Raw genomic sequence first — 24,303 nt, 5'->3', positions numbered from 1 at the left:
TGCTGCAAACTCAAACTGTGTCAATGTATGTTGGCTAACATCAAGGTTAACATAGGTAGAACTGGTACAACTTCAACTTAAGTTAAATGGTGTTGTTAAACTCAAAGTGGTAAAGCTGCCAAGAGCTGCTGCAGAGAGGCTGATACCTAGTGAAATTTTATTGTGGGTTTTCTATGGGTTCCTTGCAGTCATTATCCCATTTTTCACCTGCTCCCATACTCTTCATGTCATGGATTCCCTGTAAGGATTCATGATGAGGTAAGTAAATCTCCTTGGATTTCTAAGGTCTACCTTTAAAAAAACCCTTAGAAACCATTCAAACAAAAACCTCAACAGATCAACTTTTAAAACAAGCCAGCTTTACTAAGTTATGGTATGATGAGCAAGAGTGGTGGCTATGAGTCACAGTTTGTGCAGAGGTTTTAATTGGTTTCTTGTTTTTTTTGGTTTTTTTTCTATTCTCAAAAACATCCCTATGCTTTTCAGATAGAAGGGTCAGAAATGTTTCCAGAGGCACCCTCCCCTCTGCATTTCTGCCCAGTTTAACATCCACTGGTGGTGAAGGCAGTGTTTCAGGAACTTCTGGCATTTTCAGCTGGACCAGTGCTGCATCCAGTGTGGTGTCACCTCAGGGCACTGTATGGTTGCCATCTCCCAAATGAATCAATAATTTCCTCTACATAGTTGTAAACTTTCAAACATGTCCTTTTGAAATGCAAGAGGAAACCAGAAATGCCAAGGCCTGACTCCCATTTACATCCTGCTCTGTGCTTTGCACTGCTGGGAGCTGCCTGGGTAGATAATGATCAGCCTGTTGGCTCTGAGTGCACACTGGTGAGTTCTCTTCCCCTGGGAACAGCCTCCTTTCATGTTGGGAGAGCTGCTGACATCCAGCCCTGCATTCCTGAGAATGAAGTTCTCAGGTACCATTTCTTGGCCAAAGGCTGGGGTGCTGCTCAGGGCCAGGTCAGTGGCCTGTGCAGAATAGGACAGACACATCACATCTCTGGTAACAGCAAAAAGCTGGAAACAATGATCCTGAAACTTTTAAAAAGTGTGAAATCTGTAGTTTGTGGGGAAAAAAGCTGGCTCAGGGGCTCTGTCAACCCAGGGGTTTAAGAAGTCTAGCTCCTTGGAGTATTTGTACTATGAATCAGTCTCTGAAGTGGCATGCAGTATTGGGCCTGGGAGAGCATATTTTTGTTGCATATTCTTTGTATTGTCAAAAGCATACCTGCAAAGAAGGTCCAGTGTCATGTCAGACTGGAAATCCCTGAAGATGTTCAGAAAAAATAGGGTCAAAAGACAGTGCATGGATTTGATGCACAATTTTTGTATGATCAAAAAAGCACTTGTTTTCTGTCACTCACTAGGTGTGGTCAGATAGTGAACAGATAAGGTTTTAAGCTGTCGGGAGGTGTTGAAAACTGCCCAAAGTCATGCCGTTAAAGAAAAACAGCCCCTCAGTGGGATGTGGGGAGCTCCTCTGATGCCTTGTGAAGGCTGACCTGGAACAGAGACTAGACACAGCTGAAGAATAAAGTAGGGATTTATTAAAGGCCTCAATGGATCCACCTTGGGCAGCACAAGAGCCCAGCCAGGGCCACACCCAAGATGAACCAAAACAGTCACAAAATGCACTGCTGGTCATGGGATCTCTCACTTTTATCAGTTCTGGTCCATTTGCATCTTGGAGTTCATTGTCCAATTCCAGCTTTAGGTTATCAAGTCCCATCCTTGTTGTTTTTCTCTCTTGAGTCCACGTTGTTTGTGCTCTTGGGCCTGAGATTTGGGTGATTGTCCTTGGTGCCCAGCTAGGGAAGGAATTGTTTTGTCTGGCTACTCTGTGAAGAGAGGAAGTGCAGAACTACACACTTAATAGGAAGCTCAGAACTACACACTAAAGCAGTACAGAATATAAAAAATATAAAAGCTAAAACCTGAGGCATCAGCTCAGCCTGGGTTGGCAGTGGCTGTAATGTGGTCCTGGAACCACAGCAGGAAGATTCAGGCTGGAAGAGGTTGAGGCACACAGTTCTCTGGGAGACTTCTTAGTCATAAAGAGAGATGAGAAAATGCCCAGCTCAAGTGTTTGTTTGCTGTAAGAAGCCTTGGGAAGCTGCTGGATGGAGTGACAGAGTGCCCTTTGGCACGCCTGGCTCCTGTTGCCCCCTGTACTCTGGCAGCTGCCTTTGTTGCCCAGAGCAGGTCTCCAAGGCCACGGTAAATATCAAATCTCCTCGTCAAGACAAAGTACCAGAACAGCACATTAAAGTTTTCCTTTGGTATTTTAATCCAGTCTCCTCTGAGCTTTTATTGCTGTAACAATGCTGCAGCAAATTTCCCTTGTTTTTGCAAAAGGTTACCCTTGGTTTGTCAGAGATGGAGCCCTTAATGAAGAGCAGGGCTCACTGGGACATCTTGACAAAGTCTTTGTGGGAAGTAGGGTGGGGGCTGTGTTCCTGAGCCTTGGCTCCTGCATGGATCAGATCTGTACTTTGCAGGGTACATGCTCCAAGCCCCCCGGAGGGGCCCGAGCCTCGGCAGCAGCATGACCAGAAGTGTTCACACAGGCAGATGTGCTAAATATGCTCCAGCAAAGCACATCTCAATCAAGTGTCCTTAATTAAGACCTCAGAAAAGCCTTTTGAAAAATACTTATCCGTACCTAAGCACAACAACTAAGAAGGTAAGAAAAATCTGGGGGAATTGATTTGACAGAGAGAAGCCCCTGGGACCCGAGGAAGGACAGCTCGTGCTGAGAATACTGCACCTTGCAGGGCTGGAAATCAGCTCCTTTGTGTCCTGTGTCATGTGAGCTTCCCTGAAATGCCTGCCCCTCTCCTCCAAACAGTCCCTGGAATATTTTCCTTCATCATGGGCATGCTGTGAGGGTTAATTCCTATGTGTTTCTGTCTCACAATGAAGCAGGAATGGAGGAGATGCAGGACTGCTCCCTGGGAGGTGCTGTGGCTGATGGGGTATGCATTGCAAAAGCCAAAACAAGCACTATTGCCAGTTCTTTTAATTTAAAAGCCAAGAGTCCAGCCTAGAAGTGATGGTAGTTTAAGAAACAAAATTGAATCAAAAAGACCCATGCCTAGCATTTTTTTTCCTCTGTTTAATGAAACCTCATGGTATGCAGTGATGGTGTTTTGTTTACATCCTTAAAACTATGAAAGATAAAACCAATTTTTTAACAAAAAAAATGAAAATGAAAGCTAAAATGTCTCCATATCTAGGTAGGAGGGACTTTGGGTACCAGACCACATGTCATGAGACTGAGGCTGAAGCTGCAGGAGCAGCAGGACTTTTGGAATATTCTAGCACAGTGGGACAGGATTTCTATTGCCATTTGGCTGTAGGGTTAGAGATAGATGAGGCTCTAAAGCTTTTTTCCTGCTGGAGCCCTGATAACACTGATCTGATAGAGAAAGAAACCTCAGAATCCTTATTGCAGTCCCATGTGTTGTTGAGACTTACTAAATTAAGGTAACGTGTTCGTGGCTGGATTTTTAGTATCTGTGTCTATATCTATCTGTCCATCTCATCTGGCTTCAGTATCACACAACTGCAGACATGATCAAAAGCAAAATGAGAATGCTGAAGCAAGGATCTCATTTGAAATATTCTTTCCAGGCTGATATTTTTCCATTCATTCTGCCAGCAGTCTCAGGTCTGCTTAGTCTATTTAAACTGTCATCTAAGTGCAGCTCCTGCTCCAAGCCAAAGCCATCTGTTGTTGGGTAATAGTTCTGATTTATTCTTTGGTTGACACTCATGCTCCTGAGCCAGATGCTGACTTGCAAATTTTGCTTTTATTCATTTTCAGTTTTATACCATGTGTTAATATCACAAACAATATTTTAATTTAGGTTTGTTTTGGGGTTTTTTTGTCTACTGTTTAAAATTAGGAATGAGTGATAGTGTGACAGCCCCCTCTTGGATGCAATTCAGCATCCTTCAGAATGGCACAAGGCATTTTAGAAATGCATTCAAACTGTGCTTCTAAATGTCTGATATCTTCCAAATCACTAATCTGTACACTTGTTTCTGTGGCTTAGAATTAATTGTGTTTTGCTTTTGGGCTTGAGAATGTTGTGGTGGCTAACTGTGGTCAGAATATCTGATATTCTACAGCATACCCTTCAACTTCAGTGAAGAATGAGGGTGGTTAGGTAACTTGGCAAGTCTGCACTGATTGCCACAATACATGTGAAATATAAAGATGATTCAAGAGATGGATACATTTCACCAATTCCAAATTTATAAAATGTCTCTTTGTAGATGGGCAGCTTCTAGACAATGGGTGCATCTTGCACATTAGCTCCTGGTGGCAGTCTGGGTTTAGAGCTTTTTGTTTGTCTGTTTTCTCCAGAGTTGGTTTTGAATCACTGGGAGGTTGTGCAGCAATGCCAAAGCAGGTTTGAATGCAACTGTAAAATCCTTGTGGTAGCTCTTAATACAACTTATACATACAGTAAATAAAGGTGCCATTATAAGGCAGCATAGATTAATGCACCAGTCTTCAGATAGGTTAGCAAAAAGCAGTTGCTACTTGTAATGACTCTCAGGTGATCATCTGTGCAGTACTTGTGGTTTGGTAGGTAGTGATGGACTCTCAGAAGCATTGGAAAGGGAAAAACCAAACAGTATAAGCATTTTTTAAGGTCTGCTAAAAATAGTCATCAAATTGTGGCAAGGGCATTGTTACAAAATGTAATTTAATGGACATCTTATCTTAGGCCTGTTCCTTTGGGAATGTTGGATTTCAAGAAGAGTTTTTATGTAAGGTTCATTGTCTTGGTGAATGTTGTCTTAATCTTAAGCGGTTCAAAAGTGAAATGGGAATTACATATGTGACCTGAGAATTATACCAGAGTGGTTTTATAATTTTGGTTACCAAGATGTTTTTTTGCAGACATTTATTTAAGTAATGTTTTCTTCTCATGGTCAGTCATTTGGTGTTTTGGGGGAGGGCAATTTTTGATGGGAAAAAAAGAGAAAGAAAGTGGTATTTCTGCAATGTATCTACAGAATATCTTGACATATTTAACACCTAACTTTGTGTGTAACTCATTTCCCCAAATCTTGCATATAACACTGTAGTGTTTATATTTTAAAATGGCAAAATTACAGTTACCCTGACATTAATAAATTAATGTATCCTGACGGAAGTCTAATTCAGTTTGCCAAAAAGATAACCTTGCCCAAAAGTATGAGATGTTTGTATGGGAAAAGCATGGGAAAGCATGAAAGGAGAGCATCAAACTGGCTTAATAATATGGGAGATGCCTGGGCCAGAGCTTTTAAGTTCCATTGATAAGGGAAGAACCATATTTTTCCAGGCTGCAAGTTGAGCAGCTTGAGTTCAGCAGCAGCACAAGAGCCCTGGAGAAAGGCAGTGTTTCTTCTTGCAGGCCAGGTCTGTATCCAGAGCAGGTCTGTTTCTGGCAGATGCAGCTGCCACTGTCAGAGCCAAGGCACTTTCTGCTGCCTTAGAGCAGTGCCCAGAAGAGATCAGATACCAAAGCACAGCTTCACCATCCAACTTCCCAGGGCGGTGGTGTCAGCAGAGCTTGTGTTTCACACCCCAGCCCAGCTCTGAGCAGTGCAGTCCTGCTGCACCAGGCATGTTGTGTAGAGCTTCACAGAGCAAGACGACTTACAGGGAAAGTAAACAGCTGTGCAAGTGAAAGCCTCAATTCAGCAAGGTCCTTAAATGTATGTTTAAATATCATTGAAGTCAAGTTAAATTACTTTAATCATATACATCAGCACTCTGTTGAATGAGGGCTTAATAGTAGTTTCCATCTCTTTCCACATGATCAAGGCTTTTTCATATTCTCCTCCATGCAATAGGGATTTCTTCTTAGTTACACAGCATGAGCAATTGCTCTGACTTTTGGAAGACTCCCTCAACAATATGAATTTTCTGAGCTGTTGTAAACAGTTCAGTGTGGAATGCCAGTAAGAGAGAGTGGAAAGGCATTTTCCCAGCTCTCTGCTTTGAGAGTGGATTTAACACATCTTTTCTGCTGTTTTCCAGGACCACCTGCTACTGCCAGCCACCACACACAACAAGACCAGGAGACCAAAGATGTCTATAGTGCTGCCAGCTGTAAACATCAATGGTAAGTGCAAAAGAAGTAAGGGAACTACAAGAAAGCAGTTTCAAAGAGATGTGACTGACTCATACATGAAAAGCAAACTTGGGCCAAATATCTGTCATTACAGCTTTGCAAAAGAAGTCAAACTGATCATTACTGGGGTTTAGTTGCCAGGGTCCCCGTTGGAGCTGGAGTTCTGGCAAATCTCCCATGCTTGGTCACCCAGACTTTGAGGAGAGGTGGGGACTTGGCCAGCAGTTGTGCATTCTGGCTCCTCAAGGACAGGGAGGGTGCCATCCAGTCCTGGTGATTGTAGCCAGCAGTTTAAGTGTTACATGAGTGGGATTTAACCTCTCTAATTTGGTGGCTCACAGAGCCCATGGAGACTGTCCTCATCTCCTCGTTTGGGTTCCTCCTACGCTTGCTTAGCAGGGCAAATTCCTTGGCCGTGCTGGTTTGTTAGGATGCTGACTGCCTTCCCTGGCCCTCCTCAGCTGTTTACCACGCTGTTATACAACACTCAGTGTGAATGGGACCTCTCAGCATTGCCTGGTCAGGATTAATAATCATCATGTTACTGTGCTGCAAGACAGCAGAGAAAACAGCTTTGCACTGGGGCACGGGCTTATTAGTGCACAGAAATGTTCTGGATCAGCATTTCAGTCCCACACAAGAGACAGGACATGACCTGCACAAATATATCATGAATTCAGATGGTGAGGAGCTGCCAGGGTGGGACATGCTTGTGACACAGGGTCACTGCCACAGTCAGCGAATGCCTTGAGAGCCCTGGAGCAGTGTAAACTTCACTTTCTGAACAACCGTGCACATAATGCTTTTTTAAAACATCTGTGTTTCACAGTACATGTGAATCATAAACCCAAATATTACTGTTAAATCCCAGCATGCTGAAAACATTATCTGCTGATGTGAATTTCCATAAACTAAGAAAAAAAGAATCAGTTCAGGCTTTCAGCATTTTGATAATTGCACTTTCCCATGCAGTACAGCCGAGTGTGATAATCTGTACAGTTGTCCTAGGGGAATTTTTATTAGATGTATCAGAATTTTTTTTGGCATTTATTTGCCTGAAACTTCCTTTTTATGTCTGTTACAAAAATCCTTTCCTGGCTGACCTGAGTTATCACATGCAAGTGGGCACTTTATCACTGAAGTACAAACACTATTTCTAAATTACAAATTATTTCTTCTTAACATTTTACTGAGTCCTGTTTTTACTTGAAATAACTTTTCATTTGCTGGAGTAAATATAATTTGGAAAATATGCATCAGAATCCAGTGACAAATCTTATCCATAAATAATGAAACATTGTGAAATTATATTTTCATCAGTTCTTCGGGATTTTTTCTTTGGAACATCAACATAATCCAGGAAATAAAAAAATTGTCCAGGGATTTGGGCAGAGATCTCAAAACAGATGAGACACAAGAACAGCATTAAGTAAACAACAGCATCAAACATTGGATTCCTCTGTGACACCCAGCCAGGTGTTGGGGAAAAAGTTACAAGACACACAAGAGCCAGTAGGTAACTTGGCTTGATTTTCAGTTTGACTATTGATAACCATAGGAAATTATTCCCTAAAATGTTCTGTCTGGAGAAGAACCCATTTCTGTCCTCTGAGAAAATTGTTTCTCCATCCTGTTCTGCCTCTGTGGGGACTGGAGTCGATCTGGAAGTTAGCTGACAACAAGGCTTTCCTCCCAGCTGTCTGCTGTTCTTTTAAGCCCACCTTAATTCTTTGTGCACCTGCAGAGAGTTGGCTGCTGGAAAAGGATGAGTCTCCTTAGGAGAAATTGGCAAAGCTTTCAGTGTAAGAACTTATCCCCTCTTTCCTTGTGCCTCAGCCAGATCTCTGTGCAAGAAGGGAAACCTTTTCTGCTGCCGCTTCCTTGCCCTTCTTTTGCACTGTCACGGCCCTGGCAGAGGAGGTGACAGGAATACAAGTGAAGGGGTCTTCGTTTTGAAGTTTTTTCTGAACTTCATCACTTGCTTGTGATCAGTTGCTTTGTATACTAAAGTTTACATATGGCACTGTTTCCAAAGATGAAATACTTGACAGGGCAGTTGAGAACCAGCCCTTTGAACTACTTGGACAGTCTTTTCCCAGCAGACACTCATCCTTTTCTGGTTACACTTAGATTGTTCTGGTGCCTTCTGAGGCCCACTAGAGACTGCCTTTAGCTGGCTTGAGCCATTCCCCCCACTGGCTGCAGGGACAGAGACCAGGTATGGACAATGAGTACAGCGTGGAATGAGTTGTCAGCTGCTGTCCTACGTGGCTCTGCAAGACTGACCTGGCATTTTCACGAGTGTGCAAAGCAGAGTCAAGGTTACAGCCTGGAGAATTTTTCTGGGAGGAAGGTGGCAGTCCTTGTGTTGGGAGGTAGTAACAAATGTCAAGAGCCAATCTTGTAATTGATGTGCACATGCATGTGTGTGCAGTCATTAAGGTCAAAGTTTAAAAGGAGATCTTGTACAAGGCAATAGCAGTATGTTATTAATTTCCCAGATAAAAAACTGCTTTCAAGTATTCGGTTGCTCTGTGCTGGAAAAGAGTAAAAACAGCCATTACCTTGTAATGTGCTACTGGCTCCTTCTCACAGTCAGCCTGAATCACCCTCACCCCTCAGAGAACATTAGGATAGAACCAGATCCTCACTGTGCAGGTGCACCGAAGCATATTTGCCTATTTAAATATGTTTAATATGTTAAAATATGTTAAATGTGTGTAAGTTTAATTTTTTTTAAGTATAGAAACTTGTTATACATTGTTACATTGTAATCCTCCACCTCCTACTCCCTTTTCCTTCTTCCTCCCTGGTCATAGCCCTTTTCCAAGCTTGCTAAGCCATCCCCCAGTTCACAGTCAATATCTGCTGGCAGCTCTTCCTTTTCTGCTTCCCCAGATGCTCTGGCAGTCCTTTGCCCTTGTGCCATGTCCCTGCTGGCTGCTGTCCCATGGTACAGCTCTGCCCTTGGCCCCTGCAGCCAGCCGTGCCCAATTCTGACCTGCCTCTGCCCGGTGTCAAAGGGCCTGCATTTGTGACCATGTGCAATAGTCACAGAAAATCTGCCTGATGGTACCTAAGGGCCTCAGCATTGGTAAACCTGGAAGGAAAAACACAGAACTGGGAAGTCCTAGTCCCACTCTGTGTGGTTTTGGAGGCACCATTGGTGTGCCTTCCTGAGAAGTTACTCCAAGAAGAAATATCTTGCAGTTTCTCATGGGAATGAAAACGAACTGCAATCTACAGTTAAACTCAGGCTTTTGTTTTCAAGCAAGTCATGTTTGTTGTGCTGGATTGCAGCTATTATTTTAGAAATCTAACTATGCACTTGAGACCAGTTAAGTCTCCAGTAGGTTTCATTCCTAAATTTGCTTTTATTTTAATTCAAAATGTTGTTGGCTCATTACACCAATTCCAAAATGACATATAGGCGGTGCCTTTCTTGAAGTTTAAGTGAAACCATCTGCCATTAGCCCTCTATTTATTTAACTGCAGCGGGTTGGAACATGGATCTTTGGATCTAAGTAACCTATAGAGAACAGCATAGCTGAGCCACTCTGCCCACCCTGGGCACAAGCCTTCTGTGTCTGCAGCACAGCCCAGCAGGACTGCTGCTCTGTGCAGCACACGGGAGGGAGTGCCAGAGAGCCCCTTTCAGGAGTGCAGTTCTCCCTGGGATTAGGTGAGGGACTCTCACAACTTGCACTTGCTCATGGTAGGAGCAGCTCTAAGTGTCTGTACAGGTGTGTACTCACCAGTGGCCTTAGCAGCAACACAGAGACCAAAAAGGCCTCTTTTATTCTTAGGATCCCTGTGCAAAACAGCTCCCTATATGTGAAAGTTTTTCCATCATTCACTTTCTTTAAACTGGGGGGTTTAAAGAAACCCCCAGTTTGTGCTCTAGGCCAAGACAAAAGTGATGAGAAAGCCCCTGGTGAAATCTAAGGTTCGTTTTCTTTTAATTAGCAGCCGTGACAGAGAGATTGTTGAATTTTTTATAAATTTTCTGGATTGGTCCTTAGTCTGATGAAGCCCAGTGGGGCTTGTCTTCAGTCTGCCTTGGAGATAGCTGTTTGTGTGACCCTGACCCTCCTTAACCTTCTTAAGGAGCCCTCTTCTCTGAAGGGTTGCTTTTTGCCATTAAATCCAACAGCAAAATAATCTCCCAAAGGCAGAAATGGAATGGAGTGCTGACTTCAGCAGAGTCCATGTGCTCTGTTGTGTTGGCCAGTTTCTGATTCGTGAGCAGTTCCATCAGCTTTCCTTCTTGCCATCCATCATTGTACTGAGGTAACAGACTTCAAAAGTGCTATGAAATAATATACATTCATTTAAAAAGTGGGCAACAAATCTAGTGGGAAGGCTTTTTGATCAAAACTGGAGCGATTTCTGCCATCAAGGAGTATAATTATTTGCATGCAGCTACAAAGAACCTCCCTTCAACTGACAGCCATGTGCAAGCAAGTCACAGATGTCCCAGGCGCTGGTAGCAAACTGTCTGTGAAAAATCTGTAAGGCAAACAGAACCCACACAGGCTGAGGAGGAAAATAAAAACAAAAGCTCTTTGGGAAGTGACAATGGTCTGTAAGTTCCCATGTCTTAGGGTTGAATAAATAAAGTCTTCAACTTCCTCTGCCTTTCAGGGTCAAGCAAACAAAAGATGCTGTTTCCTTTTTTCAGAGCAAGAAACAGAATTCACAGTCAGTCATTGAGGAAGGTCTAAAATAACACGTATCTGACTGAGCAGCAGCTGCCTTCCCTGAAGGTTCCTGCTTGACATTTTGGGAAGCCTCTTTCTTGCTCTGGATAGCTTCAGAGCAGTTTGCAGGAGGGTGATGGTCCCTGCTATCCATAGCTGTTGTCCCTCATGGTTCTCCCTGTGCCTAAAAGCCAAGTCAAGGTGCCCATGGCTCCTCCTCACAGCTGCTGTACCCTTGGCACCAGGCTGGAAAGCTCATGCCACCCTACCAGGTATGGAGGACACATCTCTTGGCTGCACAAGCATGAGCTGTAGAGATACTTGCCTCAATATTTCTGCTTTTTATCTGCATTTAACAGAAGGTGCTGAGAACTCAGCACAGCCTTACAAGCTGTAGTGTTTGACCAGAAGGCTCTGGAAGTTGTGTATGTGGGATTAGAACCCACATGTGAGGTGAAAGAAGGGTGACTGCTGAAGTCACTGGGAGTCCATCAAGTTCTTTAAACAGGATGTAGGGAAATACATCTAAGAATGTCTCCAATGCTGTCATTCCAGTCATTTTGAAACTGCCATTCTTTTGCTTCTTGAACTGCCAGTTGAGGAATAAAAGTCGTTTGGTGAAGTCTGAGGAAGAGTCAGAGCCATGATTCGACCTCATGCAGCAGCTGATTCCTGAGCCTGGGCTGAGACAGAGGGAGAGCCTGCAGTGTCCTGTGTGCAGTAATGGGCCAGCAGCATTTCTGTGGGTCTCCTGTAATTAGGAGGATTTGCCAATGTCAGAGATGTACTTCTGCTCCCATGCTCATGTAAAACTGTGCTGCAGAGGTCAGGATTGAAATGATGGCAGAGCATTGTTTAGCAAGGAATTTTAACAGCAGATTTTAGTAATCTTGTAAGATGCTGCTATTCACATTTCTGTTCTCAAAGTCATGTAGAAGTGCAGTTTGTCAAAACAAAATATTCCTCAAACTTCCCTACGTTTCCTTGAATTAGAATTGATCATTGCCTAGATTAAATCCTAAATAAAAGTTTTCAACTGCTTTTGTTACCCCTTTGAAAGACTTTGCTCTCCCCAGCCATGTTTGTTAATACGTTGTCTTTGACAGAAAGGAGCAGATTAAATTATTTTTAAAAGTAAGAAAGAATTCATTCAAGAATCTGTGTGCAAAAGTAATGGAATCTGTGTTACTTGAGTTCATGTTTATTTATTTAGACAGGAAATGAACAAAAAATGAAATCATGAAGGCTTATTCCCGAATGACTTTTCATAACAAGCTGTTTACCTAAATTACTAAATGAGTAATCTATTTTTATGCATTCGAAAGAACAGGAAGGTTATTTCAGAGGATCTTCAGTGCCTTTTGCCCCTTAATTAATACAGAAGAGAGTATCTCATGGGTTTTGCTGGAGCGTGCCTGGAGCTCCCTGTGCCGCCAGGGTAGCTGCTGCAGATGGCATTTTGCTGGGAACGCGCTGTTCACCAAGGGGGCAGAGAATTACTCATAAATTAATTGAACTTCGTATTTAGTGTTTCCAATGCCAGTGCCGAGTTGCTACAGCAGATTTTTTTTCCATAGGAATGACCCACTTCTGTAAAATACACAAAGTATAATTAAAAAGAAGCCGGTGCCATAAGCTGGCAACACAGATGCCAGTGTGGAGTGGCAGAGTTGGTTTGAACTGAGCGTGTGTGTGTCTCCTGGATGTTTGCCTCCCAGCCCTGCATGCTGGTGCTGCCGTGGACGTGTGCTCTCCCAAGGTTCACAGAGAGCACTGTGCTGAGAGCTGTGCTGCAAAGCAAAGAGGGAACTTTCGCCCCAACCTGCGAGGTTACTGTTGCCATCCTCGAGGTGTTGTTCTATGTGCAGTGTGTTGTAATTCTAGCCTTCAGTCCAGCCAATCTGCCTTAATATGTATTCAAATGTTGTAAATTCAAGATTATATAATTCCTCTTGGTGTGAAATTATAGGTGGCAAACAGTTTTATGTTTGTGATACGCGGGCCAACTCTGGTAACTCTTCATTTCTGCAGAGATCTGAAGCGTAATTACCCACAATGAGCTCACCCCGTAAAAACACAGAGCTGCAACAGAGCTGGTAGAGGAGGTTCACATTTATGAGTTCTATCTTGAGAACATCACTGGAGTAAACCTAGAGACTGGTGAAAACAGTCTGAGAGGGCCTGTTGGAGTGTCTGGGTTAGTCTCTAAGGAGACTCCTGCCAGCAGGGCTGGGAGGCTTTTCCCTGCTCCTCAGATCCTGGGTCTGTCCTCCAGGCTGCACTTCCCTCACCTCTTGATACAGCCCACCTCACCTCTGGTGCTTCCTGCTGTGCTTCTGGGCATCTTATGGGCTTGGAAACTATTTGAGAAACACACCCTGAGTTCCTGAAGGACATTTTTGCTCATTCCCCACTTCATAAAGTAAATCATCTCCCTCCATCTTGCCTGAGTCTGTAGCAGCTCTAGAGGAGCAGACGGTGCCATATCCCCATCTAGCACAAACACCTGGGTGAATGTGGATGAAGAAGTGATGCCAGCCCAGCTGCCCCTCTCCATGGGAAAGGAGGCTGTATCAGAGTAGGACTCGCACATGAAAGCTGTAAATGTCCTGTTGCTGTAGCTGGGAGGCAGAAGTGTTTGCAGGGGCTTTGTCTCTGTGAGCATGCTGCGTTCACACAGGCCCTGCAGTGCTTTCATCGGCAGCTCACACGGGCTTTGAGTCACAGAAGCTCATGTGCATGAGAGTGCTCACCCCACACAGACAGAGGATGGTGTTAAAAATACACTTCTACAAGCAAGAGCTGATTGCAGTATCTAAATAAATGAGGTAACTCTATGTACTCAAGTTAGACAGGTGGAAAATTTGGCTCACTCTTTGGATACCGTCCAAGCTATAAAAACGTTTCAACTGTAAGGGAATACAGGCTCTCACTGGCCTGCAGTCTTACATCAGTGACACACTTTAACACCAGGATACAAGTGATACTGGGTGATAGGCGAGGTCCATGTCAATGCAAACATGATGTTACCTCTTGAAAATAAAAATTAAGTCCAGTAGTTAAATTAATTTTATCAGGAAGTGCCTGCAGCTTAAAATGCCACAGTTCAAAGGAAGGGGCTAAATAAAATGGGAAAACATTAAAGGAAAAACTAGTGGGGTTAAAATGCTGACAAATTAAGACTGATTAAAGATTAAAAGCTCACTTTAAAAATCTTTAAAAGAAGACAAAAAAATATAGTGGGCTTAAGTAACGCATTAAAGTCAATCCATAGAAGTAAGAAGATCTCTTTTAAACAATGGACATTGTAGCCAAATGAGGGAATAGGGGAAAAGAAGAGGATAATTTGTGGCAGACTAAATGTCAAACCATAGGAAATTAATCCAGAAAAAGATACTGAGCAACAGCATGCCTGAGGCATAAAAGAAATAGTAAAAATATTTTTGAGAAGAGGCCTGCCAGGGAGTCTCTAATGCCTGTGGAGGAACAAGGTGTTAAGGAGTACTTAAAGTGGAAGTCAGCACTGCTGAAGGAAGGAGTAAAGTGTTCTTGTGCTGGTATTAACCACTGAGGCTGCATTAATATCAGACAGGTGACAAATAAGGCAAACTTCTAAAAAATGGCTTCAACCTAAGTCTCAGTTTTGCACCAGTTGGCAGAATCTGTGAGAGCTGAGTGTGTCCTGGCACATGCAGCAGATTGGGAAGAGAGCACAGCTCTTGCAGAGGAAAGCCCTACCTTAGTGCTCCCTTGGAGGCCCCACAGGGAGGGTGAGTGAGGATAAGGGTGCTCCCTTCAGCACAGCAACATACTGAGTGAGAAACCTTGGGAAAATATGGTTCTTTGAGACTGCTGAAAGGAAGCAAGCTTTTGTGAGACAAGAGGGAAGGCTCACTCACAGATTAGCATCTCTGAAAGGTGGAAACAGATGGTCTCATTTTACAGTGAAGGGGTTGTTACCAGTAGATTCATACACAGGTCTGTGCTGGGAGATGCTATGGCTCCCAGTCCCTGCTGCACTCAGAGGGAGCAGTGCCCTGGTCCTGGGACAAGCCCTCCAGCCCTAGTTCTTGAAAGAAGCCTTTACAGGAATGCCTTTCTAGGCTACTCTCCTGTGTGCAGTTTTATGTCTTGTAAAGTGGGTAGGTCTGGATTTGCAGGCAGTGTGGGAAGTTTGTTTATCCTTTCAGTGCCTCCCAAGTGGGCATAGCATGGTTCTGACTAAGAGCATTGCTCTTCCTCTAGCCTCTTTCCTTTACTCCCAAGAGTTTTCTGTGCAGCAAAACTGCTTACCCTTGTCTTTGTTTTCTCTTTGGGTTTTTGCCTCTTGTCATTAGCATTGTCACAGATGGTTAGATTTTAAATAGGGTCATCCTGCAGCAATGCTACCCTGCCAACAACACACATACACACAGCCAGAGCTTTCAAAAATGTCTCTGTTTTTCCAAGAAATACTCCATCTGAGGGAGTTTTACATCAAGTGCCTGCAGGGGTCAACACTGGTGAGTGTGGTCTCCTCTTCCTGAGGTGACCATTGGCTCCCTCTCCAAAACAAGAGCAATCACACCAAGTCCACACTGGGCCATCTCCTCAGTAGCTCATGTTCTTTCTCTTAGAGGAAGCGATGCAGCATGAAAGATTGAAAAGGGAGGTGGGCAATCCAGTGGGACATGGTCCCTGGGAAGAGCCAACTTTCCTTCCCTCTCCCTGAGACCTCCTGGTCTAGAGCAGGTGCTGCAAAGCACCAGCTGGCACAGACTGGCCACTGACTGCATTGCTCACAGAGGTCTGCTGGCCTCTTCCAGAAACCACACAGTGGTGTAAGCTAAGGGCAGGTGATGCTCCTCACCCACAGCAGTGCCAGCCTTGCTGGTGGCTCCATTATTTACTTCAGAGGCCACTGAGAGCTTCTTTCCTCTGGTTTTCTTGCTTACCTCTCGTGCCTGTGCATATCTCCCTTGGATAACCCCTGACACCACTGCTCCAATGGATTGGGCATGAAGAGAGAGACCCTGTCTCCTGCTGTCATCTCATGGCTTGTCAGGGTGAGTTTGATGGTGTGGATCCAGTGCTTCTGTACTCCTAGAGATGCCTGGCTCACAGTTGGAGAGGAGGTAGGAGACCTGGAGACTGAAATGCCAGGATCTCCCTTAGTCTGTGTCCGGGACTGAGGACAGCTGAGTTCACAGAGGTGAGACCACTGCAACTGCTCTCTTTGGAAGTAGTTCCAAGTGAGAATTTGCTTTTAAAAAGGGAAGTTATTTGGGTGACACCATAACTTTCTCCCTTGCCTCAAACAGTCCTGTCCAATAATCCAATCTGTAAATGTTTTAGCAATCCTGCTGCGTTGTTGCAGTGAGCGTATTTTTAGTGTGTAACACTGCTTCATTTATATACTTATTTGGTAGTGTATGCCAACCCTTCAGATGGAAACGTTGTCCAGATGTGCTGGGTAGGACAGTCAGGGCTTCTCAACGGAGATGAGATGGAAGATTGCTGCAGTGACAATGTAGAGAGAGTCCCGTGAGTTATGTGTGGGGACAGCTGCAGCCCTTCAGCATGCCAGTGCAGCAGAGTGCAGCTGGTGCCTTCAGCTCCTGAAGCCCATGCTTTCTGAGCCCTGCTACCCTAATCATAAGCTCTGGATTGGGCCAGGGCAGGGTACAATAAAAACTATTTGGATAATTAGGTGCTAAATCATTCCTAAAGCTAAACTTTATCATTGTCAGCTTGACACAGCTCACACAAAGCACCCAGGTGCTGGAGCATGTAAGTGGCTCTTTGAAAGCTGCCCTGGTTTCTGCTGCTGTGAGAGATGGGCCACAGAAGGGGCTCCAGGTGTAGATCAGTGCTGACACAGACTGAAAACTTCCTCTTTAGAAGGAATTGTGGAAAGTACAGAGTGTGAGTAGCTGTTCAGCAAAGATGGCTTTAATAGAGTTGGTGGGTTTGGATCACCTTACACAGGGGGATTCACTGGCTCCTATTTTGAAATCAGTTTAACTGGTTCCATGGATAGCAAAATCACCTTCTGCTCCCCACCCCCCACACAAGGAGGAGATAATTCTCTCACTTAATTGACAAAGACAGGTAGTTAAAGTAAGGATGGGGCAAGTGATTGCTCTCCCTGTACCTTAGCAGGAGTAAGGACATGTCCAGATCTGTGTGGCTGACAGCACCTTAAATGTGTGTTCACTGAGCACAGCAGGTACAGAGCCAGGCAGGTTCTGACCATTTAAAGTCACCTGCTCAGAAAGCAGCCAGTAGGTACATGGGTTATCTGCTTCAAAGGCAGCTAGGGCCTCAGAAAAGGGCCTGAGGACTGAGGACCTCACTGAATGGTAGAGTACTGGTCCCACTGAGTATTTTTTTTGGTAATACACTGTGATATTGCCCAGAGTGAAGTAAAATTCATAGTTCTGATAGAATAAGGCTCTATAAATGTACATGTGGCGTGAGTGCACCTCCAGAAAGCTGTTAAGCTTTTCCATAGTGTTTGAAACAGTCCAGCAAGCTCAGGTGGCCTTTCAGGGGAGCTCTGTTTCAGTTTCTCTGCAGACACCAGTTTTCACAGTGGACATTTGCTGCAGCAAAGCTTTTTGGGGAAGATGTAAGTAGGAAAGCATAAATTATCAGAATTACATATTCTTTAAGACAGATGTGTCCATAGGGCCAAACAGCCTGATGGTTTGGGTAAAGTTGAAGTCTGTGGAGACAGCTGATATCACCATTTGTTCTTACTAACTGCAGAACAAAAGTTTCATTGCCTGCCTTTCAAGCCCTCTGCCTGTCTTCTTCCTTTCTCTGAGAGTATCTCCCATAGAAGTAGGTTCTCAGTCTCACAGACATTTGAACAGCCATTTGATTGATGAATGTCAGTGCTACTGAGGGAAGAAGGATGATTTTGGTTTTATGGCCTTTTGAGTAATACAGCTTTAAAAATCTAGTGCTTCAAATATGAAGACAATCTTCTATCATCCTCAGTAATTTGTAGCAGTAGTTAATGCCCTCAGCCCTATTTGGTTTTGGCTTGGACTACAGACTTCAGCTTTCATCTGTTGGATCTTGCAACATGATTGTTTTCAGAGGGACAGCAGCGCTGGGAATTAGGTTTCTGTTCCCTAGACCAAGCTCATGCTGGGAGTTTGGTACAGCCTGAAAGAACCAGCAAGGCTCTTTGGGAAAGTGCAGTCAGAGCTGTAACACTTGGCACAATTACCTTTGCTATTAATTTGAAATAGTCAGTCATCTGAAACATGGCTTTTAAACCTGTTAACAAATAATTAACTGCAGCACAGGCTCTTGGCCCAGCAAGGATGGCTTCTTAAACCTGAGTCTGCACTGTGTGAAAAACTGTATGTTCTGAACTTTATAAAGGAGCAATAAATCTGTTTATTGATCTATCTCTCTATTAATCTATTATTAATCTATCCTCTACAGGAGATCTGGTTTCATTTACATTACCCCAGAAAACATCAGCCCTAAGTAACTGAGGACAGTGAAGATCACTGTGTGTCAGCATTGCTCGGAGCCCTTGGGCAGCCCTGTGTGACGCACGCTGGCAGTGCGGACCTTCCAGCCAGCTCCTGAGCAGCAGGCAGCAGCCTGGGGCTGTCACTTCTGCTTCACCTGTGCCTCGCTGCTGGCTGTGTGCTCAGGCAGGACGGTGCAGGCTGGCCTGAGCACTGGTTACACATGCTGACCCCTCCAGGGATCAGCCACAGGCAGCTGCTGAGCTCAGTGCTGGGCACAGCCTCTCTGGAAACCCACCCTCTGCCCCAGTGGTGCCTCCAGATGCTGTACTGCACAGGAGGGGAAGGACAAAGCCTGACAAGGCTGTTTTTGAATGATCTGACACAGGAATCACCAGGCAAAATCGTTTGTTTGTTCTCGGAATCAGATCAGACCATGGAGTCCAGTGGAGAGCCCACAGCTCGAGCTGCTGCGTTTGGGGAAGGTGCTGACCACAGCTCTGGTCAGGAGCAGGGTCTTGCAGCTCACAGAGGGGCAGGACCAGAGGGATCAGGAGTGAATGCAAGTGTCTGTGGAGCTCTGGTACCCAAGGGCTGGATAGGCAGCTGCTCCTCCAGCCTTTCCTTAAAAATTCTTCATCATGAAGATCCTCTCATCTCCCCAAGGTACTTTCATCCAGGGCTTGTATTTCATTATCATTAGAAACTTGGTCAAAGTTAAATATGTTTCTCTTGCAGTCGAGCTGTTGTTTCTAATCCTGTCATTCTGCTGGCTTATCCACAGTGATCCTCTGCAGTCCTCAAGATTTTTCTGTAGCACTTCTGCCCAGCCCCATTTTTACTTATTTTCCAGCTCTGGCTGTGGTTGAAATGCATTCTGAAAATTTTGGACAGCTTCTCTCTTTTATCAAAACTGCAGTCTCATCCAATCTAGCCACTCCAAGGTTGTTGGAATCTCTCCAGTTTAGCATCTTCCAGAAATCCTCTAAGTATGCTGTCTATTCCTCATCCAGATCATGAAGCAGTTTAATGGCATTGAGCTCAGGACAGAGCTGTGTGCAATCATTTTTTGCAATGACAATGAGTTAGTCTTCCCAAACAGGGGCTTGTGCCAGCTGTACTCAGGTCAGGTTTGCCTGTTGTTCTGCTGAGACCATCTCATGAGCATTCACAGAGCATCAGCCCCTCCCTGGGCTGGGGTGGGCTGGGTGTCCTGGGGCTGCCACTGCTTTCAGACCCCTCGTTAGAATGAAGCTGGTCCAGGTGCCTGCCTGGCAGCAGCACCAAGCAGCAACTGTGGTCTTTGAGGAACATCCCACCTCCTCTTCTGTGTCCGTTTGGAGCTGATGGTAATGAGAAAGGCTGCTGGAAATGCCTGTCGTGGGCATTGAGCCATTACCACTGCTGCCCTCACCCCTGTGAGATCAAAGCCTTTGCAGAAGTTTTCTGCAGCAGTTCAGTGCCTTCACTCTAAAAAGGGAAAGAATCAGATGCCAACTTCAAACCTGCCTTTAACTCCTGGGCTAACTTGCAGGGCAGGATTTGGGTATTTTTTGTGAATGTCTGTGTGGGGATTGTGCATCCCCTGTGTGCCTACCGGCCAGAGAAGCTCATCGTGGGAGTGATTCCTCCCAGCTCTCACCGCCGTGGTGGACTCAGAAGACACAGCCCCTCCTACCATGGGGTAGCAGAGCCCTGGCTTTCTTAATCCTGGCACACTTTTGGGAGGGAGCTGTGTCAGCACAGGGGGTTTGGGATCCCAGCTGGCCAGAATGGGCTGGGCTGGTTCCCCAGTGCCACCCACATAGCACAGCTCCCTGCTTTGCCTGGGCAGCCCTTGGGATTTCTGTTCTCCTTTGTCTTGTGCAATGCTCAGAACTTAATGATAGCCCTCTGTGCTGGCTGCGAATAGTCATGGAAGCTCCCTGCACTACCAAGATGTTTTCCTGGCCCTGGCCACCATCCCATCCCACCTCACCCACTTGTGGCTTTGGAGCACTGTTTCTTACATAGCTGGGGTTCCATCGAGTGCAGCATGAGAGCTGAGGAGCTGTTCCCAGCTTGCTGTGTCACAGGGAGTCCATCTGTGCCCATTTGCTGGCTCCAGGCTCTGTGCCCTTCAGGTTCCCCTTGTGCCCTCTGCTCCCCTTTCCATGCCCCTCTCGTGAGTGGCACCGGCAGCCCAGCTCCCTCTGCTGACTGTCCTGAGCCTGTGGGTGGGAGCCAAGAGCACCTCCAAAGGCAGAGAGAAGGGGTGACCTGGAGGGATGGCCCCTGAAAGGGTCCCAGCTGGGGACACTGCTCCTTATGTCATAGCAGGCCTTTATCAGCAGTGCAGCACCCAGGAGGGGTGAGGTGCTTGTCGGGGGTTTGGGTCAGTGGCACAGTGACTTGCACAGCTGCTCCTGGCCTCAGTCTCTTGGTGGCACATACAGAGCTTTTTCCATTTCATTCCTTGCAGGTGCAAGCTTTGATTTCCCTTGCAGGCTCTCAGCCCCCTTAGCAAGGGTTTGCTCCTGCCTTTCATTACTATACCAGACATAGTTGATCTAATGGCTTCTGCAGGTGGCGTGGGGTACAACAGGGTCCGGCCACGGTCTTCAGCTGTCATCCAGAGTCAGAGTTAATCCAGGAAAACAGTAAAAATTAGTAATGTATATTGCATTCCTCCCGTCCATACGCTTTCCATTAGGTGATCTTCCATCCTCCTGAGCACAGCAAGGAAACCCTGCCAATGGCAGTCTTCTGGCTCTGAAAGGATTGGTCTTGCCTGGAAATCCAATCTCAGCTCTTGCATTCCTGGGCACACTGTCTGTTCAGGGAATAGTCTCCCACCTTTAAATCCAGGCAGCAGATGCTAGCCATGTGCACAGCCTGAAAGCCCAGCAGCTCATGTGGCAGCAGATGTCCTGGGCTGGGGGCTGCACTGGGGTCCCGTGTGCTGTTCAAGGTCTTCCTGTGTCCAGGGCTCTGTCAGGGGAGTGGCCTTGCCCAGTGTCACCACATCACTCAAGTACAACAGCCAGGTCAGGATGGGAATGAGGCACAGTTAATTCTTTCGAGAGATCACATTTTAGAGTTTTTTTGTCAATAAACTGGTGAACAAATTCCTCAAGATCCCCAGTGTCAAGAGGTTACAGAAAGTGAAACATTCAGCTTTCTTAAATAAACCTTATTTTCAATTACTCCCATACTTTAGTGGCTCAAGAACAACAGTTCTGTAATGAATGTTACACAGCGCAAACTCCATCAGTAATGATGTGCAGCTGAAGAAGGGGAAATAAAAGACATTAATTTCTAGGTGTGACTGCACATGCTAAGTGTACTCTGGTCTCTTTGAGGTGTCATGAGCAGTCTGGGGCTCTGCTGTGTGAGATGGAGCTCCATGTGTGCAGCTGCAGAAAGGGAGTTCCCCCACTGCAGCTCCTGCTCCAGACGAAAAGGGGTCCAGAAATCTCTGCTTTTAGTGCTGTTGGATCCCTAGATTGCAGGGCTAATTCTGACCTGTTTTTTTTATCCTTACTTTTGCAGAGAATGTGATCAATGGGCAGGACTACGAGGTAATGATGCAGATTGACTGCGAAGTGATGGACACCAGGATCCTCCACATCAAAAGTTCATCTGTCCCTCCATACCTCCGAGAGCAGCGCAGAAATCACACTGACACCTTCTACAGCTCCTCCCCTTCCGTCCCAGAGACACCCCATGCCCTGAGGGCCATTGTCAAATCCCTGCAGTAGCTCTTGTGACAGGGCACAGGGGAGCACCGGCATGCAGCAGGTTCTGCCACCAGCCTGAGCCCCTTCCCTGGCAGGTCCTGGGGCTGCTGGCACGTGGGCACAGCAGGGAGAGCCCCCTTTAGCCTGTTCCTGTGCCTGACCTCACCCAATGGCCGTATCCTGCCTGGGGATGATGCAGCACAGCTGGCTCCTCCCCAGGGACAGTCCTGGGGGCCCCTCACAACGTGGGGGACAAGGGCCATCCCTGCTACTTAGGCACTGTCCAGAGTTGTGGGTTGGTTTTCGTTTTTGTCCCTGTTAGGCTGCCTGAGGTGGGCTGATGAGCCAGAGACAAGGCACCAGACACCTACACTTGGCATGGGGCTGCTCTCCCTGCAGTGTGCTTGGGCAGCAGGAGGAAGTCCAGCTCCCAGCTTCGGGTGCTGGGCCTGACCAGACAGCCCCACTCCTCATCATTCCCTCCCAAATCCTGCCTGTGCAGCCTCCCTCAGCAGGAAGCCCTGGGATGCAGCAGTGTGGTGGAGCAGCCCAGCCCAGCCCCTCAAGAGGGTGCTGAGGCCCCTCACTCACCACTAAAGCACTACGAGCAGAACAACCCCACTGCCCCGGGGCTGGGCTGCCCGGTGAGGCAGTGCCCGCCCCACACCTGCCTGGCTCTCCAGGATCCTGCTGCTGCCTTCCCCAGCCCATGTGGCTGCACGGCTGAAGGCTTGGCCCAAAGGAAGTGATTTCATGCAGCAGATGCATTTGTAAAGTTCAGGGGTTTTGAGTTTTGGGGTTTTTCTCTTCTTGGTTTTTGTTTGCGTGGGTTTTTTGTGTGTGCTATTTAATACTTTTCACGGCTAACAGCTGCCAGTGGAGCAGTACTGGCCTTGCTGGGGCAGAGGGGATGCTTCAGTTCCACGGGACAGAGCCACAGCACCTTCTCCTTAAGCCACACACGCGTCACACACACTCAGCACCACACAGCCCTCTCTGCCTCACCAGCACAGCCGGCCACTCGCTGGGCAGCGGGGAGCATTCCATTGGCCCAGACACTGGCCACAGCCAAGTGCTGCCATTGCAGAGCTCTGTTCACTGCTCCTTGTCTGTCAGCCGAGCCCCTGGCCGGAGCTGGGCCCGGGGGCTCCAGCACACTGCTGCTCAGCTGGGATGAGCCACCAGCAGAGCATCAGCCTTGCAGAATGACTTCAGCATGTTGTTACATTACTTTTTCTCCCCTGTGCAGTTTGTGAAGAGGATGATGAGCTTCAGTTTGCCAGCCAGCCAGCTGCCTTTCCTTCATGGTTTGAGCGCTAACTGGCTCACATGGGGTTATTAATTATTAATTATTAATTATCAGTTATTGTTATTATTAATGTATGTGTGTGGCTGTTAGGAAATACAGGTTGATCCCGCAGCAAGACAAAGAGCTCCAGGGGCAGTGAGGAGGAGGATGAGGGGCAGTACAGGAAGTATGTGCCTTGCAACAGCTCGGGGAAGCTGTGCCCTTTGCCACGTCCCCGGCAGCGCAGGCCCCATCCTCGCAGAGGGAGCCGGGCTTGGCTGGGCTGCTCTCACCAGTTCATTTTCCTGGCCTGGCCCCACCTGACCGTGGGCCAGCTCACAACAGTCAGAAATAAAAGCCCCAGCGGTGCCCCAGCCAGAGGCACACGGCTCCCCCGCAGCCGTGGGTAGGGCTGCTGGCTGCTCTGGGGGTATTTGCTGCCAGGGAGCTGGGGAGGGGACTGGGGTGGTGGCTGGGCTTGGCACAACCTTGGGAAGGGCTGCTGGTGGGGGCTGGGGACACCTTCCATCCTGTGTAAATCTGTTCTCTGTGTCCCTAGTACTGAAGGCAGTAAAATCCTTCTTTTATTTATTACTAATAACTTCATTATTGTGCTTGTTAATATTGTTTTCCTTAGGCAAACTACTGGAACACCTGCCCTGGCTGTCATCTCTTGGGCTGTGAGGCATGGCTCTGCTTAGCACAGTGTTGGCAGTGCCCATGGCACATCTGTCCTCTCCCCCTCCTGCTGCTGGAGAGCAGGTACCCTACACCAGCTGCTCACCCAGAGCCTGCCAGAGAAGCCCATGAGGGCTGGACATGGCATGTCACCCTGCCCCAGTACCAGTCCCAAGCAGCCTAAAGCCCTCTGGAGTTTGTCCCCATCAGGTGTAAAAACTGGTTCTCCCCAAACTAACCAAAACCCATCCAAAACACCCCTGTGCATTGTCATGCCCCCAGAGGGTGAACCAGAGCCAAAGA

The 24,303-nt window shown here is 46.5% G+C and overlaps 1 protein-coding gene across 2 annotated transcripts in view; it reads left to right on the top strand.

Annotated features, from left to right (window-relative positions):
- Positions 1-23,923, top strand: part of ATF6 (activating transcription factor 6) — a 74,482-nt gene extending 50,559 nt beyond the window's left edge. For both annotated transcript variants that reach the window (XM_059854832.1, XM_059854831.1), the window contains exons 15-16: positions 6,050-6,134; positions 21,847-23,923. In XM_059854832.1, coding sequence (XP_059710815.1) covers positions 6,050-6,134; positions 21,847-22,055 — 294 coding nt within the window. In that variant the 3' untranslated portion in view covers positions 22,056-23,923. The remainder of the gene's footprint in view (positions 1-6,049; positions 6,135-21,846) is intronic.
- The last annotated feature ends 380 nt before the right edge of the window (positions 23,924-24,303 follow it).

This window comes from Haemorhous mexicanus, chromosome 9 (genome assembly GCF_027477595.1).
Source record: "Haemorhous mexicanus isolate bHaeMex1 chromosome 9, bHaeMex1.pri, whole genome shotgun sequence".
NCBI lineage: Eukaryota > Metazoa > Chordata > Aves > Passeriformes > Fringillidae > Haemorhous > Haemorhous mexicanus.
The sequence above is the reverse complement of the archived record's forward strand: the minus strand, read 5'-3'. Positions and strand labels throughout refer to the sequence as shown.